The following is a 20,454-nucleotide window of genomic DNA, read 5'->3' as shown; positions in this document are numbered from 1 at the left end:
TAGGAAAACTAGGGGAAAAAACACCAAAATATTGGATTATTCCCAGATAAGCGGGGAATTAGAGGGCTGGGTGGTATGAAAGGTAAAGAATTTACCGGAGCACTTGAACTATACGTCTACTCCATCTGCCTGACCGGAAGTAGTCCCCTTTTAGAGTTTTTTTTAATTTTTATTCTGAACTACATGTCTTGAATAGCACACATAGCCCCTCTTGTTTTACATGTGGTCCAGTGTAATAATAGCCCTCAGGTCAGTAAACAAGCCCCTGTACTGTGAGGTGATGGATTCATATCTCATGTAACAGCTGGTAGATGTGGACACAGGGGGAAAGCAACTCCCCTCTCCCTTAGTAACTGGGTCAAGGTTGATATGGCCTTGAGCGAGGCACATGCAAACTGTGCTGGTCCTACAAACAAGCTGTTCAGCATCTGGTTTGAGTGCACTGCTTTCTGATTGGTCAGCGGGTAATTGATAAATGTGTCTCAAATTAAGAGGCTGATTCTCCCTCGTTAGAAACCAGCTGTGGTGATTCTGGTCAAGAGGACTTTAATGTTTTCTGATAAAATGTAAGAAAAATGTCAAACAAATGTCATATCACAATACATTATGAATAATATATTTGGTAATATAGTTGATGCCCTGTGATTGACTGGCGACTAGTCCAGGGTGTACCCTGCCTCTCGCCCAATGCCAGCTGGGATAGGCTCCAGCCACCCATGACCCTGAACAGGAAAAGCGGTTCAGAAAATGAATGAATGAATAAATATAGTTAATTCTGTGTTATTAGTAACCCTTGTACCACAATTTACAATTTTTCAGTTTTACAAAAGTCTTCCATCTTACTCTTCGGCCCACCAAAACAGCAGGCAGACTTGTATTTTTTAGTTTGATAAAAACAAAACCCAAACAGCGTGTTCCTGCTCTCCGAGCTGCAGAGGTTGTAACTGTTAAAACAAGGCCTCAGGGACAGTGAGAGGTGTACATATCATTAAAACCAGAGATCAATGGAGCTGCAGGTTTCCCAGCAGAAGGATGAGGGATTTAATACCACTGTTGACTCTCTGTGAAACTTTTGGCTGCAGTTTGGAAGGCAACAAAACATAACAAGGCTAACTGTGTGTGTGTGTGTGTGTGTGTGTGTGTGTGTGTGTGTGTGTGTGTGTGTGTGTGTGTGTGTGTGTGTGTGTGTGTGTGTGTGTGTGTGGGAAGAGCAGACAGAAGAGACAATTGTACACACCAATGAGCCAACGCCAGAAATGAGCTCAACTAGCAATGGAAAATGTGGCTTTGTGATTTGAAAAAGCTAACAGATTTCGTAGTGAAGAGCAGGTGTGTAATGACACAAAGATCTTGGTTCATAAAGTTTTTAGGATTAGGATAGATGAAGTACCATGCTTTACTTACAATTATTTGAAATGTATAAATCTGTAGTTACGTCTCCTAAATGAGAGTTTTGGAGCAAACTGTGTGGAGATTGTCATCTCTACACCACAGAGTGTAATCAGCCATAATCAACCCTGCCATCAACTGATTTCTGTTTATAGAAGCACTGATTGGCTCTAATTAATATAGTCCAAGTTGCTAATCAGTATTTGAATCAACTAATTTGTGCTGCTGAGAGGTTGAACCTTTGTAAAGTGAGTCAGAAAATTTGTGATCAGCCTCAACTGATGTTTCATTTCCTTTCCAGTGTATATTATTAGCACAAGCACTGTGTTATAATGCTTTCATCAAACAGAAGTCAACACAAATCATTTTGTTAGGATTATATGCCTGAACAAAGCCACTTAATGCAACCTCTCTGCAAGTCAGAACAGAGAGAATAAATGAAAGCATGCCTTTACACTCTATCCAGTTATTGAAAATGAGTGCATGAATTAATCTGAGCCACATGTATAGTATTTACCTCCCTGAAGTGCGGCTGGGTCAGAAAGCAGAATGTGGAAGTATCAGAGGCTGACAGGGTCTTGCCCCCTGTGATTATAGCAGCTGAACTTACACTAAAATCACTTTTAAATTATGTGACCCTTCCTGTCAGATGAGACAAAGAGAAAGCCATTTCAGCAATTTCAGCACTTGCGGTCAAAGCAGCAACATAAATCCTCAGCCTTTTGTCATACAGGACGATTTGCCTGTGCTCCACACTGTCGTAGATTAATGCAACAGGGAGGATGGGGTGGGGGGGGTTGTTTTTTTCTTGAGGAGTGGAGAAACACTGGCTTGCAGAATATCAAAAAAGATGACAGATTCAGAGAGCAGAGATGAGGAGGTTAGACAGCAGTGGCACTGAGTCGAGGTGAAAATAAAACTTCAGACCTGTGAGTTTCTCTGCAGACTAAAAGTATCAACAAGCTTATTCCAATTTACAAAAAGTGCTTTTTCACTGGCTTTATCCTGTCCCATCCCCTAATTGTTCATTTGCAGTCTCTCTATGGCTCCCTCCTCCACAACCCCCTTTCTCTTTGAGTGGCCAGCTCTCTGGAAGCCTGACAGGATCCAGAGCTATGTGCAGACCTTAGTGTTTAAGGCCCACTCTTCAAATGTGCCTGGAACCCGTTAGGAGATCTTTATGCAGTGACTTCATCATTTGGGCAAATCCCATGAAGAGATCATCAGGATCTCGTGATGGTTTAAGAATGGACCGTTCTGAGCAGCTATTAATGCTGAGTAAAACTTAGGGGCATGCCATATCATACCATCTACAACAATACTGGTATAAATGTTTTGACGATATCAATTTGTCATCTCACAATGTTTACAGTGCAGAGATGGAATAATGTATGATGCTCCCTGCTGTGTACAAAACAACAATGGCCGAGAGCGAAAGTTGCACGGCAGCATCGACTTCAACCTCACATTAGTACGTACTGGACGTGTCTCTGGAGCACAGCACAGTGCAGGGCAGCACCCATAGCTCTGGATACTCGAGATCACAGGAGAACCACATGTTCCTGAAGGAATCCCACCCATGACAACATATTTTCATGGTAATAAATTAATATGTTAAGCTCATCTGGCCCTCCCAAACCTTCAACACCCTCAGTCCATGCCTTCTCCTTTCTGTTGGTGTCCTCATAGAAAGAATGCATTGTGTCGAACAGAGTTGTAAAGTTTTGCACCTGCAAGATGAACTTTTCCTCTCCCAAAATGTCAGATTTCCTCTGGATCTGACCTACTTAGTATGTTTACATTTCAAGCTTGTGTAGTAGTAGTAAATGATTGGAAAAGTGGCTTCCATACTGTGTGTGCAACAAAAATGTTGTTGTTCAAAAGCAGCAACCACTAATAATGAGTTGTTCATTTTTCCCCCATATCGTCATAAATATAGTCATTGCAAATTTCCTTAAAACATTGTGATATAATTTTGGGGCTATGTATCTGTAAATCCTTAGTACACCATATAAATGTTTACCAATCAAAAATTGTTGGTATTGACGACCAACATTGTTAACTAGCCATGCTAACCCAGCAACAGAGGGATTACCAGAGGGCAGAGTGGCATCATGCTATTCACAGACATGGCTAACGGAGCTAACATCAGACACCAAGGCCACATTGGAAGAGCTTCACCTGCTGTGAGCAGACAGGATCCAGGAGACAGAGATGGAGCATGACTGAAGAAGCTCAGTCCTGGACCCTGTGGAGGTGGAGGCTGGCTGAACTGGACAATGATGGACAAGCTGTCATCATCTATTTTCTTATGGACCTTTTTGCACATTCCGTACACTTTCTTACTTTAGTTTTCTTGATTGCTGCTGTGACTTCAATTTCATTGTACTTGTTACAATGACAATAAAGTTCTATTTTATTCTACTTTATATCCATGTTTAAAATATGTGAAAGAATAGTACCCCTCTTTAATGTGTAATCAAGTGATCAATATAAGCTTGAAGCAAATATTATAAAAAATGTTTAAAAAAAAAGATACAAAAATCCAAGATATTTGCATCTATTCTGTGCAAAAAAAAAAATCAGCAGTTGAAGATTCATTGCTGTAATTCTTCTTTAAGTGCTATTTAACATTTTGCTCATGTTGTCTCCCTTCATGCACAGACTGTAAGGGTGGACATATTTAATGACACTTCTAATGGGTTGTCAGGACTGTCAGGAAAAGCTGCCGGGATAAAGACTTCACTTTCCATGCGCATTTGTACCCACTGTCGTGAAGACGCCTCTCTTGCCGAGACATAAGTTTGTTTTAAAGCTAATGAACACAGCACAAATCTTTTTCCAGATGCAATGTGACCAAATAATGTATTTACTAACAGTTATGTAGTGCTATCGTTTGAAACAAGACAAAAAGCAAACTTTGTAAACTCAGTTTGTTCAGTGGTTAAGTAACCATCTATATTTAGCACTACTCACTGCCCATTGCTGTGAGACATGTCTGTAACGTGTTTACGAGTTTATTGACACTCTCAAGTTTGAACAGACCACTGCAGAATAACTACTGCATGTGAGCTGTAATGCACAATATCACACATAGCTTGTAGCCTGTGTTTTAGCCCATGTTCTATCACTCTCACATTTAGCTTTCTTCTGCTCTTCTAAGCTTTTTTTTTTTCTTTTTGACAATTTGGCTCCTGTGTCCACCATCACTACAAAATAAATCCAAGAAATTATCTACAGCTGAAAAACACAGATCTCTCTATTCTGTTAAACTCCATCGGCCGGTGTGGAGCAGTCATAGGAACTAAGTGCCATAAATCAATCCAGTCCAACATGACTGGAAGGCTGAAATACAGCATTCAAAAATAACCAAATTTAGTGCTGATAATCTTATTTTAGAATTAGGATTATTATCAGGCATATATCTAGAAGCAAGACCCTTTCAAGATCATGTACAAACTCCTCACAGTCTCTTTAAAAATCATCAGTGAATGTGCTAGCATGCTATTTAAAAACAATAGACAACTGCCAGCCTCATCCCTGCATCTGACACTTACAATGCAACTGTGAAAGGTTCATACTGTATACATGTTCCTATAGAGGTTCATGATAACTTCAAAAATCCTGTATGCAGCAAAGCTGATTCACTAAGGGCTTACTGAGTTTAAGTGTGTGTTTCAACTCTTTATTCAAAGAACGTAAAACAGAAAAACTGACATGAAAGCAGAAATGATCCAATTTGCAGGTTTCTTACCCGTGACAGATCTCCAACCTCCAGGTAGAAACAGATGATGAAAACATTCCAGGTCATCCACACCACCAGCCAGGCTGCGTACTGCAGAGAAAACACAGAGAGGAGCGAGGAAAGTGAGAGGCAGACAAGATCTGACAGGTCTTTGCTGGAGAAATTAAAAAAAGCCTGTTCATGTGTTGCATTCGGAGGAGTCAGATGGTGAGGACAGGCAGAGGGAGGCTTCACTTCTAATGTTGCTGAGACACAAAAACAACAGCGGAGCGAGCAACCAATCACCTGGATCAAAACAGACAGGGAGAGAAAATAGATAGCAGGGCTGTGTGTGTGTGTGTGTGTGTGTGTGTCTGTGTGCGTGTGTGTGTGTGTGTGTATGAGCAGGAAGAGCTTAATGAATGATGCAAGTAAACTAGAATATACCAGCTTAGATCAAACTTTCATTACATGAATCTTCTCCCTTATTTGCTTCTTTGTGCGTGTGTGCGTGTGTGTGTGTGTGTGTGTGTGTGTGTGTGTGTGTGTGTGTGTGTGTGTGTGTGTGTGTGTGTGTGTGTTGGAGTATTTAGAAGGTATGGGTGGATTTTTATGAAGTGTGGAGGCCTACAGCTGCAGTCGCGACTTCTGAAGGTTTTCTGAAGCATAACCCATTGTATGAACTGAGACGAGAAAGGCTGAAGCCAAATTGGCAAGTTATTCCTATTCCCACTCGACATCACTGTTCGAACTGTTCCATATTCATAATTGATTATTAAATTGATGTCTTACTTCAATCTGGAATTGATCCAGCAAAAAGCCTTTCTTTCAATGATTAATGATTACTGGGTTATACTTTTAATATATTCAGCTATCCTTGTTTTCAGTGCATTCTTTGAACAGTTGATCAGTTCTCATTAGTTTAACAGTATGCTTTCCCATATTTTAAAATTGTAAAGCAACAATGCTTGATGTTCATACTAAATGTGTGCAAAATTTCAGCTCATTTTAGCTGGTCTTTTCCACCAAGATAGCAGGACATCTTAACAAGACTTGCTGAAATTACATGGCCATCATATAAGGACCTCTCAGCTGGTCCCTGGCACGTTGGGGGAGAGGGCCTTAAACACCAAGGTCTGCCATTGACTGTTTGGTAGTTTGTGAACAAGTGTGTGATACCCACCCCTGTAACATATCGAGGCCTAAACTGAATGGTACCAAACAGGCCAAGGATGACGACGATGATGTGGACAAAGTTTGTGAGGATGGGAGCCCACTGGTAGCCCAGGAAGTCTATCACCTGGCGCTCCAACACACTGACCTGCAGAGAGGAGAAAGAGGAGGTGAGTGGTGAGAAACAAATCAACAGTTGAAAAAAATTGACAAGGGTTATTGTTCTTCAACTACTCTTTATCTGTCCCTTATGGTCTGTGAAGGATTTTCTGTAAACTTAATCCTGGGCAAACATTAAAGTAGGGCTGACTGACAGATTCTCTAAAAGGTCTGTGGGGTTAACAAGATCTATTTACAATTAGCACCTTCAAAATAATGAAGTGAACTGTAATCAGTTATCAATGCTCTACTGTTGGGCCCGTGTGTGTGTGTGTGTGTGTGTGTGTGTGTGTGTGTGTGTGTGTGTGTGTGTGTGTGTGTGTGTGTGTGTGTGTGTGTGTGTGTGTGTGTGTGTGTGTAGGTTTATTATCATTCTGTTGCTGGGCTCCATGCTGAGACAGTTAATGAAGTCAGCACAGCAGACGATATGGCACTGCTAAATATATTAACACGCCCTGCACGCATGCCCGTGCACACACACACACACACACGCGCGCACATACACACACACAAAAGAAGGCCTGAGGTAGGGAAAAAAAGAAAAGAAAAGTAAGATGGCTCAAGAAAGAAAGAGAAGGAAAGAGAGCTCTAATTGGCATCTGTAACTTGCTGTTTTCTCTGATATCAAACTAACAAATAAGGTCATCTGATATGATTACTCTTTTATCACTTTCAATTTGTATATGTTAAAACAGTCTTGATAAATGTACAACCTCTATCTCAGAAAAATAAAAAAACTTAAATGTCTGAAGACAGGAAGAAAGAATGGAAGAAAGAAAGTAAGGAAAAAAATAGAAAAGAAAAGGAAAAAAGGAAGAAACAAAAAGGAAATGGAAAAGAGAGACAAACAAAAAGGAAAGAGACAAATGGAGTTAATAAAAAAAGAGAAGAAAGACAAACATACCATGGACATACAGAAAGACAGAGAGGGAGGACATTAGCAGAAAAGAAAGATTTGAAAAGATTTTCCTTTAAAAAACTTAACTTAGCAGAGACAGTCGCCTTGCCTGCACCTATCAAGAACAGGGCTCACTTTTTGTTTATCTCACTCTTTTCACACTAATACACATTTTCACACACATTCTCTCCCTTTCTCTCTCTCACACACACACAAACACACACAGCAGACAATATGGCACTGCTAAATATATTAACATACACTTCTGGATGGCTGAGCTTAGAGAGCCCTAATGTGAGACCATATGGCAAGACTACAGCCTTTCACAACACAATAGCAGGTGAACACACAAACTCTAACACACACACAATTAAAATCTGTACCACACACACACTCTGTAACCTTGTATAAACTGCATCAATCTGACATTAGTCAAAACTATGAGGCTCTTCATTGGATATTAGATGTAAGATTTCAACAAAGTAGGAGGCTGTGTGAATGAGTATGTGGTGTGCTGACATATGTGCACTCATCCATGTGTTTGGCTGTGTGTACGTGTACGTGTGTGTGTGTGTGTGTGTGTGTGTGTGTGTGTGTGTGTGTGTGTGTGTGTGTGTGTGTGTGTGTGTGTGTGTGTGTGTGTGTGTGTGTGTGTGTGTGTGTGTGTGTGTGTGTGTGTGTTCCCATGTCAGGGCAGGTCTGCTGTGCTTGCACTTGACAGGACCTGCTGTTATTGGACACACAGGGCTCAGCTGGCACCACAGTGCGTGAATGGTGTGTGTGCATGTGAGAGTGTGTGTGTGTGTGAGTGAGTGTGTGTTTGAGAGACATTGTTTCTTTGTGTCTGGGCCCTTTTTCTGCAGGACAAGCTCCATCTTTGTGTTTCTTTGTGTATCAGCTTCATTTGATTTTGTCAGTGTGTCCTCCTATTGACAATTATATACTGCCACGATTGTGCCTCTCTGACACACACACACACACACACACACACACACACACACACACACACACACACACACACACACACACACACACACACACACACACACACACACGCACCAATACAGAGGCTATTATAAGAAGTCAAAGACCTCCCAGCCCATTACTGAGGCCCCTGAGGGCCCCTCTTTCATCAACATAATATAAACAGTCTTCACTCCAGCTGGGACACACAGGGGGATTTCCAAGGGATTTCCCTTGGTTATTAGAACACATATCCTCAATACACAGTCAGCAGAAGAGATGTTTATTGTGCTAACCTGGGTTAATACAGAAGCCCATACAGGACAAATTGAGAGGACCACATCTGTTCATTTTAAATCTCCAATTCTCATTACATGTTTCAGCTCCAAAACAGCTCACTCCAGCTGCTCCAGCACATCAGTCTTTATTATAAAGTCACTGTCACTGACAGACAAAGCACGCACACAGCCCCCACTGCTACAATCCCAGCATCCTTTGCATGTGTCAAATGACAGAAGCTTTATATAAGGTGTGAAGCCTTTCAACAGCTATGACTCTAGGGGGAATGGAGAGAGGGAGAGATGGAGAGCTGCAGACAGCAACAGTTGCTAGCTGTGGCTATGTTAGCAGGTATGGCAGGTTTGTGATATGTGCAGCTGATGAAAGCCTCCGTGCTGTACAAGTGGAGCCTCAAGCTGGCTAGCTGGGTCCTCTGGGAGGTGCTGCGACGGGCTTTGATGCTGCCGACTGAGATGTTCATTTCAGTTCTGCTGCTTAAGGCACAAAGACAGGGGCATGTTGACATTCAGCTTGTTTATCAAGGCCTACTGTTAACCCACCTGTGGACGAGCACAGGGCATTAGTTTTAAATATCCATGGATTCTGTGGAGGCTATTATCTGAAGCTTAAGTTATGGCTGGACAATTTTGTTCTCTCATAAAACTGTTATGCTTCTGCAGTAGCCATCCATAACTGTTTACAAAGCCAAATAACTCTTGGCTACTCTGCTATGAAGAGCTACTTAATGTGTCCATGTGTAGAGTACAGTACACTTTGTGTGAATGCTTCACAAAACACAGTAAACAAGCTGAAATGCAGCCTCCTGTCAGTCTGTCTAAGGCCAGCTCAGAATCCCTGAAGGACCGAGATTGTTTGTTCCACCTACTGTTTGTTAGCATAGTTGGATGCTTGTGCTTGGGTTGTTAGCATGACACTCCAAATGCATTAGTTAGAGAGTCTGGCTGGAGATGGCTGTCATGTTTTTCATTTTTATAATATTCAGGTTCCTAGCTGTATAATGCAGACAAAATGGAGCAGTTTAAGTAAAAGAAGCCAGCTCTCAAAGGAAAGCATATCATTTGCACTCATTGAAACCTGGGCTGACAGTACTGGCTTTGAATGGACTAAAAAAGTTAATTGCTTTGTACAAGAATTTAGTTGTGCAAAAGAGTAGCTCTGCCAGTCACAGAGCGACCAAATAAATATTTAATAAATGAATAAAACTTACAAATTCATGAGCTTTCCTATTTCCTTTTTATTTACATTATCTTAAAAAAAAAACAGATATTAACCAAGGGCAGCATGGTGGGTCACTGGTTAGTGCTGTTGATTCACAGCAAGAAGGCGACCAGTTCAAATCCCGGTTTAGGCAAATTGGGCCTTTCTGTATGGAGTTTGCATGTTCTCTCCTTGCATGTGAGGGTTCTCTTCAGTTACTCTGGCTTCCTCCACAGTCCAAAAACATGCTCATCAGGGTAACTGGTGATTCTGTTTTGCCTGTAGGTGTGAGTGTGTGCGTGACAATAGTCTCTTTGTGTTCCAGCACTCTGATTGACTGGCTACGGATCGAGGGTGTACCCCTTGCCTCAATACAACTAGAAAAGGCTCCAGGCACCTGTAACCCTGAGCAGGAGAAGTGGTGGAAAATTGATGAATATTAACAAAATTACTTATTTACTTTAGGGGTGCTGGTAAAAGCACCCAGAAAGCAGAGACAAGTAGCAAATAAGGGCCTGATGCTGGGGAGAGATATTCACATATTAACATGAATTTGGCCAATCACTGTCATACAAAATAATCCACAAAGGACAATTCTGAATTCACCTTCGGGTAAATTTGGTTAGTCAAGGTGGTTGAAGTCTGATAGCACTGATGATGACAGATGCTGACACTGTAAACAACTCTGTTAGCTCCCTTGTCCAAAATCAGTTTAAGAACAAAACAAACTCTATCATCCATGCAGTAATTATCCAATAGGAGGCTAGTACCCAGTGGCGGCTGGTCAATAGAGGGCGCAAGGGCACTGCCCCACCGTCATTACCATCAACATTACCTTGAAGAATGAGACATTAAAAAAGAAAAAGAAATAATAAAATACAACGTCCTGAACTATATGTATATATATATATATTTACATTTTCACGATGAATATTATATATTTCATGATGAGTAAAGTTTTTTAATTCATCTACATTATCTTATTGGTGACATGTTTCCGCCCCGGGGCGCAGAAATCTTTGGCCATAGACCGTCGTTACAAATGGTACATGCGGAGTGGCTCCTCTTCAATACAAGCGATAGGACCATGTTGGGGTGCACCTTTCTTGCGCCCAGAGCTGAATGCAGCTGGATTTGCATACCACCACCCTCCCGCTATGGAGCTGACGTCACACCCGTCTGTTATAAAGTGCGGTTGATTGACAGGTCGAGCCGTGGGAGTAGGAGACGATCAGACGGAGACGTAAAATGGGGAGAGAAAACATTAATAACCCAGTGAAGTCGCTCATAGCGTTACCTTTTGAGAGGAGAACGCAACAGGAGAAGGTGAATGTGAAAGAGCGAAGACCTTAAGAGTATAATGTTGCTTTTTTTGGCTTTCACTGATGTAAATACACAGGTGTAATACCCTAGCACGTTTTCTTGCTTATTAGTATATGTCTGTTTTGTAGTCATAGCCCCCCTGGATAAAACTCCACCAGCCGCCACTGCTGGTACCTATTTGCTTAGTTAAACCCAGATGGCATTTTTTTTGGCCAGGCAGTGTACCAAGTTTAGAAATTAAATATTTCAAATATACTTTGAGATGCTATTTCATAACAAATAACTTACTTCAGCAGTACACTTGTAACTTCTAGGAAAGTGAATTATTTAACACTCACATAAATATGTTTCGGTTTGTCCCTATTTCAGACAGGCAGCAAGCAGTTAGCATTGACGTTTATATTGTTGTTGGCTTTTACATTAGTTGACAGTAAAAGATGAATGGCTGGTAGACCATTTTGTCAAAATGCCAACCAAGTTATCTTAATGGTGAACAAAATGCTCCAAGAACCAGAGTAGATGGCACATAAGCATGAATTGCTCTACATTTGTCATAAACGTATTGTTTTTTCCTGTCACCATATTCACATCTTAAAATGATAAAGTCCCTGAGCTGCTAATGATAAAATCTGTGGGAGTGGCAGCTAATAATTTTAGGCTATAAGTGTAGCCAGAAGTTGTTTTTTTGTCAGTGCAAGACTGCATTTCTGTACAGTACCATTGTTGACAGATTTGTCAGATTAAATAAATTACACTGGGGTTAAGTTGAGCGTATTGTGTCTCCATCTAAGTGGATTGTTGGCTGTACTTACATAAAAACATTATTCAGCTACATTTATTATTCAGTGTTGGGTAGTTGTCACATAGCAGATGATGACAGGCTAATTTCTCTCATGTCTTCAGATATTTCCTTTTACAGAGCTTCACTATAGCGTCAGTGGTGAGGTGTTGCCTTTACATGTGAATAAATGTAGGTTAACACTATAAAGGTGGAATTATGATTGCGTATAATTGCACAGAGGTGGAGAAGATTTTCTAAAAGGACAAACACCCCTGTGTTGTTATGTGTCACCCTGCAGACATGCATTTCAATGCACACGGTCTGCAGACTTGATTGAGAAAGACGGTGAGATGTTTTGGGAATAGACTGACAGCTGCAGAGAGATGAGGGTGATGAAAGGGACAGCAGAGAGAGAGAGCAGAGAGACAGAGAGTCTTTAGTGAGTTTGAGAAGGATTTTGGTCTATTTGATAATAAATGATGGAATGATATCAAGGAATCATTATTGCTCCAGACAGGGAAACAGCTGCACTGTGTGACCATTATGAGACTCTGCAGAGTGATGAAAGTCTCTTTTATCTCAAAGAGAAGAAGATGCTGAGGGAGAGAGAGAGGGGCAGGCCAAGACATCTGATGAGACGACTAGAAACGATGGATGGGTGATTAAGATCTGACAGTTACAGACCAAAGAAGAAGCGATGAGCAAGAAGCAGGGGGTAGAGAAATGAAGACGTTTCCTCTTCAGTTCTTACTTTCATACCTTCTTCCTTCTCTTATCCGGGGGTGTCTAGATTTGTCAGACTTTGGTGGTCCAACTGCAGCAGATTTTTCTGACCAAAGCTTCAGGCATGGAAAGCCATCGTGCCCATTGCTTAATAACAGTATAAGGCCACCTTCACACGACGCCAAAAACAGTCAAATCCGATAACATTTCATTACATTTTGGGCTTGAGTTTAGATGAGACCGTGCTGCGTTTTGTTCAAAAACGGAAACTTTTGAAAACACTCTACAGAGTGGAGAGTTTTCAAAACGCTCCTCCATCCAGCCTCGTATAAACACAGATCTGAGTGTTTCAGGATATATACACACACATATCCACATCGCCAACTACTGGCCTGGCATGGCCACTACATCGTTGTGACTTGTCCTCTTGGAGTCATATGAACGCGGATCGTTTTCACGCCGTCCTCATGTAGACACAGGTGGCTTTTGGAAATGCAAAGGAAGAATCTTTGCGGGAGTCTCCGTGTAAACATGGCCTAAATGGTGACTCCAAACTTAAAATGAGCACATTATTCATACACAAATCACAAAAAAGTCAGTTTCAACATTTTAGAAGTTGTTTTTGCTCTGTTTTGATAAAGAATAGCAAAACAGAGTTGAAAGGATCCTTGAGCAGACTGGTTCCATGGGTCAGCCCCCTGTCACCAATACCTAGTGTAGCTTTTCGGGTCAGAATTTGACCAATATCCAATAACAGGATCAGATCTACACCTCCTCTGCCCATGCGTACTTTCAAAAACAAATATCTCCCACGATTGGTTTTAAAAATAATTTCGTCCACACACAGAGGGCAAATCTGCCAATAAATGCGGCTCAAGGCATGTCAAACCCATATTTGGCAGTGTTTTCCAGACAAAGCCCCCGTCATTCAGCAGTATCATTTGAGAACCAAAAACTCCATTTACCGGTGTCCACACAAAACCATAAAACCAGTGTTTTCTTCCAATAAGAGTTTGGTATTGTTTGGTGGCGCTGGGAGCGGCCAATCACATTCCAGCAGTGGGGGCCTGCCCTAAGCAGCTCTAAAAATGCCACTGCTCCTGCTTCTCATTCTTCTCTTTGTTAATATTCTCATTTCCTCTCTTTCTATTTTTTCTTTTCCTCATCACTGAGAACTCTCCTTCTCCTCTCTTCCTCTCCTGCATATTTAATATGCATTCATCTGTTTCCAGATCTGATGTGTCATAAAACAACAAATTACCTCATTTGCCTCCTCCCTCTTTCCCCTCCATTACTGCTACGTCTCCCCCTTCCTATTTTCCTCCTCTTTTTTCTCATCCTCTCATCTCCTCCTACTGTCTTCTACTCAAGCAGCATTTCCTCCTCGAGATCTCCTTTCTTCTCCTCCCTGCATCCGCCACTCTGCCAGCCTGTTATCGCTCCTCTCTTTCTCTCCTCTCCTCCCTTACCCTCCTCAGTCTCATCCTTCCCTCCCTCGGCGCTTTGGCTGAGAGTTTTTTCGCTTGGTTCTGTGACCTTTAAAAAACTGCTGATCAAATTCTGCTGCTCATCCCATTATAGACGACAGGGAGAGGAAGGGGGGAGTGAGGTCAGACGGGGGTACGGCGAGGGATAGAGTGAAGAGAGGCTGGAGGAAAGGCAGTGGAGGAGTGAGAAGGAAGGAAGAGGAGAAGAGGTGTAGAAATCAGCAGGGGGGCAATGGAAAAGAGAAAAAAAACAGGCTGAGGAAGTGCCAAAATGTCCAACAAACAGTTTATGAGTCAGCGAGGGAGCATCACGACTCAATTGTGACAAATCAGAAACACATCAAGGTAAATATGCCCTTTTTCAGAAACCATAACCTTTTTTTTCTCTCTCCCTGTATTCATCGTAAACTTTACTCTTCTAATAAAACTCTGGAGCGAATCTTGGTTTACTGTTAACTTAATTAAGGCCGCCTGCCTGCGCCGTATCCCACTGTGTGCAGCAAAAAGCAATCTCCTATCGATTCGGTTCACACGACGATCAATTCATCTCCATTGGAGGCTATTAGGGACCATTTGTGGCTACTTAGGGCTCAGAGAGAGAAAGAGGGAAGACTGTAGGGGAGAGGGCCAAGCAAAGGAAAAGAGAGAAGAAAGCATCGGGGAAGTAGGGATAAGAAAAAGGTAGAAGAAGAAGAAGCGAGGGGTGTGGAGGGAAAGGGAGAGATAGAAGAGCGACAGAGATGGAGGAAAAACAATGATCGCAGGTGAAAATCGCTCCATTTAATATCCAATTTCCCCTTTCAGGCCCATTTATTGTCATCACAACTGTTCAGACATATCTGTAATAACCATAATGTCCGAGTCACTCAGCTATGGATAGACTGCACAGCTCCAACTGAGAGTCCGCACTTAGATTTATATTACAGGGCGACCATTAGGCCGGTACACTTCAGGCCGTGGTCATAAACCCTTCTAACAGTGCTTTCATGGGAATAGGCCATGGTTACATACCTCAGACTTATCCTGCTGATGTGTTACCTTTACATGACTTGGCTGAACTCTTCAGAGTCGTGTTAAGCTCCTCTAAGCCCAGAGGCCCAGAGGCAAATTTCCTCATCTTATAGGCTTCCCAAGATGGCGAAGGAGATTATTGAGATACTTCAGGAGATACTGCTTTTATTTTTAAATGCTTAATAGCGTTTCATCATGAGGCTGTGCAGCCTTACATGCTGAGATCAGGGGAAAAGCACACACCAGGGAGTCAAACAATATTGCTGTTTGAAAATTTTGCCCTGGGCGAGCACCAGTGTTTCCAGGCTGGGGCTAAAGCTGAACACACACGCCGAAAAGGTGAAACAGTGAGGTCTGAGCTGCAGTTTAAAATGTGTCTATAGGGACTGATGCCTGAAATACATCTGCAGTGTGACTACGTTGCGCTGCATCTTGACTGCATTTGTCAACTTACACCGGCTGCGTGTTCAGTCCGACAAGCTTCATGACTGACAGATAGCTGGAGTCATGAGACCGAGGAGTTCCTGCTCTTCCCTCTCCAATGATAAGTCTCTCTTCATTCATGTTGGGCTGTAAAAACCGCAAACCTGTTGACTCCTGGTCTGGCTCCACTCATTATATCCATTGATCATCATAGTCAGGCTAAATACGAACTGATTTTGACGAGGTCTGTTTTATTTTGAAAGTCACTGGGTGTTTTGGTAGTTTTCGGTCACAAATTCCTATCCTGCTTGATCTTCCCTACACTGAGTTTATGTGTTACAGCTCTGTGTGTGTCATCTGCAACACGACGAACCAGCCACACAGACGTACTGCAACTGCATGGATCCTGTGTAAGTTGACAGATTGATTTGAATAAAATCTATTTGAACCGTTTGCAGGAGATTCACTGCAGACGCATCCAGTATGTTTTAGTTGTGAGGATTAATACGACGTATAATTCTGCATCAGTACTTCTCTCAAAGCTATCACTAGCAACCAGTTAGCTAAGCAGCTAGTTCAAAACATTTCTCCAAGCTGGTCAACAGTCTGATGACTAAAGAACTGATAAGCCTGGGATTTGTCTTCCTAAGGATACCCTCCACCAGACGGAGACAACCTAAAAAAGCAGTTCCTCAAGTGTGCAGGTCTAAAGGAAGCTAGCTCAAACATTAAGAAGAGCTGTATCAAAGAACCTTGGTGACCTAGTGGAGAAATTAGGCTGCAGTAATCCCTTCAATTTCAAACCAAATGCAGTTAAACCTGTCAAAGATTTACAAAAGAGAGACAAATATTGTTTACCTGGAGTGAGTCAGATCTAAACATATTAGCCAGTAGAGAATACTGTGTGAAAATATGCACCTTAAGACCTTCTGAGTCAACATTTAGGCTACTATACAGCAGTATGAGGGTTTATTTAATTGGTTGATGACTGATCATGTTGCCTTGGCTTTACATTTTATGTATGTATTTAATTTGGAAAACTGCTTCTTTTTAACTGTCATATTTTATTGTACATTGTACTTTTCCTTTCCTTTCTTCATTTATTAATTTTATCATTTCACAAAAGCCTCCTGTGGACAAGTGTTTTAAATTAGCACCTGTGCTAAATCACTGAAAACATTGCATCTGGTTTGTCCAATGTAATTGTTAAGTCCACACCAAATAAACAATAAATAAATAAATATTTCACTTCTATCTGGTTTTCTGTAGGTTTTGTCATGGTTTGGGATGGTAAGATTAGTTTTATCATTTTATAATATGTACTGTGTCCGAGCTGTAGTACAGCCACCCATAACTAGCAGGGGTCAAAGAAATGTTTAGCTTTAATGCTGTACTACCCTGATGTAAACTAGCAGAGATGACATGTGGTTTGCTGCATACTGATGAAGAAAAAAAGCACAAAGTCTCACGCTGTCTGTGTCTGGTTAAATCTGCGTACTACCACATTACTGGGTATACATGACAAGCACTGGCATGTGAAAATCCAACAGCAAGGAGGACTGGAAGCTTGCGATGCTAGCTCCTCTGACCAAAGCTACATAAGACAAACCCAATTGTCATCTGTTTTGTGCTCACCATTGACATTCTGTAAGTGTTTTTTTTTTTTACCTTGAGACCAATTAGACAATCAGAATTAAGATTTTTGTTTAATCAGCAACAAAACTGCTTACTTCAGAACATCCCTAATTGGCACCTTTCATTTAAGATTCAACTAAGTGAATTATCATGCATAACTGTTCCCCATGGGTAAGTTCAAAGAGTACTATCAGTGAGGATGTCTGGAATCTTACATTGACTATCTCATCTGTAAAATAACACATAAGTAGAGAGAAAGTTTTCATTGTAATGCAGTAAAATATTACTTCTTGATTTGTCCAGTCAAAGTTTTAACATTAAATTCTGAACTGATTGGCTTGAGAAGCAAAGAGCTGCATGATGTGTCCAACCGGATTAACAAGAAAATGTTGGATCGATCAATCAAGGGCACTGGCATTTACCAAAGGGATAGGATAGGGAGTAATATACATCTTGTTTTTTGTCATTGGAAAACTATCACATGATGGATATTTGACACTTTACAGGCTTTACAGTTGATAGGAAAAATATTAAAGAGGAAAGAAAAAAGAACACAAAATTACACTAATCTAATCCGCAGTAAAAAAAACAAACATGAGCTTTGATTTTTTTGCAGTTGGTCGTTTATGTAGCTTCTCTGACAGACTATCATTCTTACAGTGCACTGCATGAGTGGCCTTTATTTGATATACTAAAACCCTGGCTCAACAAATCTGATTAACCAAATACTTGTCCAAAATTATACACCCTTGTCCAAATTAAATGCATCTAGTTTGGCTGTCTGTTGGCCCATCATCGTGTCAGTTTTCATACAACTGGCTGTCATAGCCGTCAACAGATGGAAACGGAGGATGGCAGCAGTGTTCGCCAGTTAGCAACATCCTGTAAGCACCCTCATGTGTCATGTGAAACAAGCGTGATGGATCAAGATGGCATTGTGTTAATGAAGCTTTGCTGTAGAGGAGCACTCATAGTCTGTCATTATGGTCACTCATCTCTGTTCTACCATTCTAGACAGGCTACTTACAACTGTGATGGGTATGTGCAGGCCCACAGGCAACATCCAGTCTTACTAACTCACAGTCATAAATCCTAGCACCTGAACAAATTCTTTCAGCAGTTTATGTCCTACAGACGCTCAGCTTACTTAAATGGGGTGTCGTCACAATGACAGACAGATGGACCTTACTCAAATCTTCTTTCTGTTCCTCAACAAGAAATGCCAAAGATGCAATTACCTTTTTCTGTTACTGTCTCTACCTCTCTTCTTCTTTCTGTTTGTGGTTTTTATTCTGAGCTTGAAATGTCACTGTCAAAGTGATTCAGTGCTGGAACATATTCAAGCCCCTAGACACTTGAAACAAATATTACAGCACACTGGTGCCACATGTTGAGAAGTTGTTTCGCCTGGATAGTTGAGATGAAGACGTTTAAGGCAGACAAGATGATTTCACCTATTCACTCGATGGGCTGTGCTGAGCTCGGACCACTGACTCAAAAGATGACGTTGCAAGTTTGACTTCACACCCAAACAAGTGATGCCCAAGATGCTTGAATTCACTTTGAGAAACTTTAGATAGCCATAGAAAAAAGAAAATTGTATGGTATTACTGCTTACAGCACGCACCGTTATACCTGAAGGTAGTATGCCTTTATAATTATAAAAGAGAATAAGACTTCTATCAGATCAAAGCTTGGCATACAGCAGTTCCTATTGTTGTGACATTGCCATTAATATGAATAAAATACCTTTCAGCTGTCATTCCCTCAATATTTATCCACCACAGCCTCTTCACTCTGTCTCCTTCTCTCTGTCACAAGCCCCATGGATCCATTCTCACACCTCTCTGTGAATTAACCAGAGTGATTAATATTCCTATGAAACATTTCTTTATGTAAACGTGACATTTAAATGTCAGAAACACCGGCTAATCAGTTTGGTATTTCTGCAGATCTTCCCTCTTTGTGTCTGGTTGTCCACCCCTCTGTCTCTATCCATTCCTGCCACTGCTCTTTTGTTTTCTGTCAGCTCAAAGCTCTTTCTTTTCTACCTTCAAACAACAAAAACACTTAAAATGTCTTTTACAGTAAATATAAATTCCAGCATCCAAGCATTCATTCTCGTAATTTACCCTTTTCAACCCATTATTTCCTTAGATGATATTTTCTTTCAAAAATAACTGAATTAAATGAATTTGGACTTTGAAAAGCAAGACCAAAGTTGTTTTGTTTGTTTGTTTTATCAACCACACATAATCACTGGTTAATAACTATTAGTATATTAAGCTAGTGGTGGGTAATATTGAAAAACATGTTATCTTGATTATCAAGATAAATGACAAATTATTGTGCCTTTTAAAATTCAAGGCCTATTTTCGCTCCTTTTGCTCCTGGCTATGTGAATGAGACCTTGAGATGAAGCAGTTAGTGAGGTCATTTAGTGAGAAGCTGTTGGTGCTATTAGCTGGCCCTCACAACCCTTTCTTAGTGGATTCCCTCCCTGAGTGTGTTACATGAGCTTTAACACCTTATTAAATACAGTTATGATTATCTAAAGACCACAAAAGTTACTGTGAGAAAGACTATAGTGCTCCTAGAAACCAGCCTTGGCATGGACTCCTAAATCAAAGGAGGAGCTAAGATGTGACTGAAGGTTTGTTCACGCTAAAAAAGTGATACAGGAAAAATAACCTTCATCAGGTTGAATTATAGTGATGAAAGTATTGTTTAATAAAAACTAGTGGCAGCATTGGGGGCTGTCTTGGCCAACCAATTAAGTGATGCACTCATGTAGTGAGTGTCCCAGGTCCCTTGCTAAGCTAATCTGAGGCCGTAGATTGGAATGGGTGCCTTTCACATTTGACACGATACAGTACCGATACCTGGTACTTGTCAATCGGTACTGGTACTCAGTGGTACCAATTTTCGGTACTTTTTGTGTTTATATGGTAAAAAAAAATACATTTGTTTAATAATAAAATATCTATATATTTTTTCAACTAAACCCAATTATTTTCAATATGTAATCTTGCAATGCTGTGTTCATGTCTCGCCTACCCTTACACTCACTTACAGTCTCAAGGATGTATTTAGGTACCTAAACATGGCACCTTTTGATTCTACGTGATCCGGTACCCAGTACTTTTGACAGAATTTGGTCGGTGCCTATAAAAGTACCTAATTTGGTACCCATCCCCAGCCGAAGATAGACCATAATTATTGTCACTAATGATAGTACTTTATTTATATAGCACTTTTCAAGCCAAGC

The 20,454-nt window shown here is 41.0% G+C and overlaps 1 protein-coding gene across 2 annotated transcripts in view; it reads right to left on the bottom strand.

The window, feature by feature from the left end:
- Positions 1-20,454, bottom strand: part of nkain2 (sodium/potassium transporting ATPase interacting 2) — a 120,789-nt gene that overhangs the window by 63,778 nt on the left and 36,557 nt on the right. For both annotated transcript variants that reach the window (XM_074685135.1, XM_074685136.1), the window contains exons 2-3: positions 6,297-6,434; positions 5,144-5,224 (exon numbers count right to left, since the gene is read on the bottom strand). In XM_074685135.1, coding sequence (XP_074541236.1) covers positions 5,144-5,224; positions 6,297-6,434 — 219 coding nt within the window. The remainder of the gene's footprint in view (positions 1-5,143; positions 5,225-6,296; positions 6,435-20,454) is intronic.

This window comes from Halichoeres trimaculatus, unplaced genomic scaffold (genome assembly GCF_033239565.1).
Source record: "Halichoeres trimaculatus isolate MK-OKI-2021-1 unplaced genomic scaffold, fHalTri1.1 fHalTri1_scaffold_13, whole genome shotgun sequence".
In the NCBI taxonomy this organism is placed as follows: Eukaryota; Metazoa; Chordata; class Actinopteri; order Labriformes; family Labridae; genus Halichoeres; species Halichoeres trimaculatus.
This window is presented reverse-complemented; position numbering and strand designations above follow the sequence as displayed.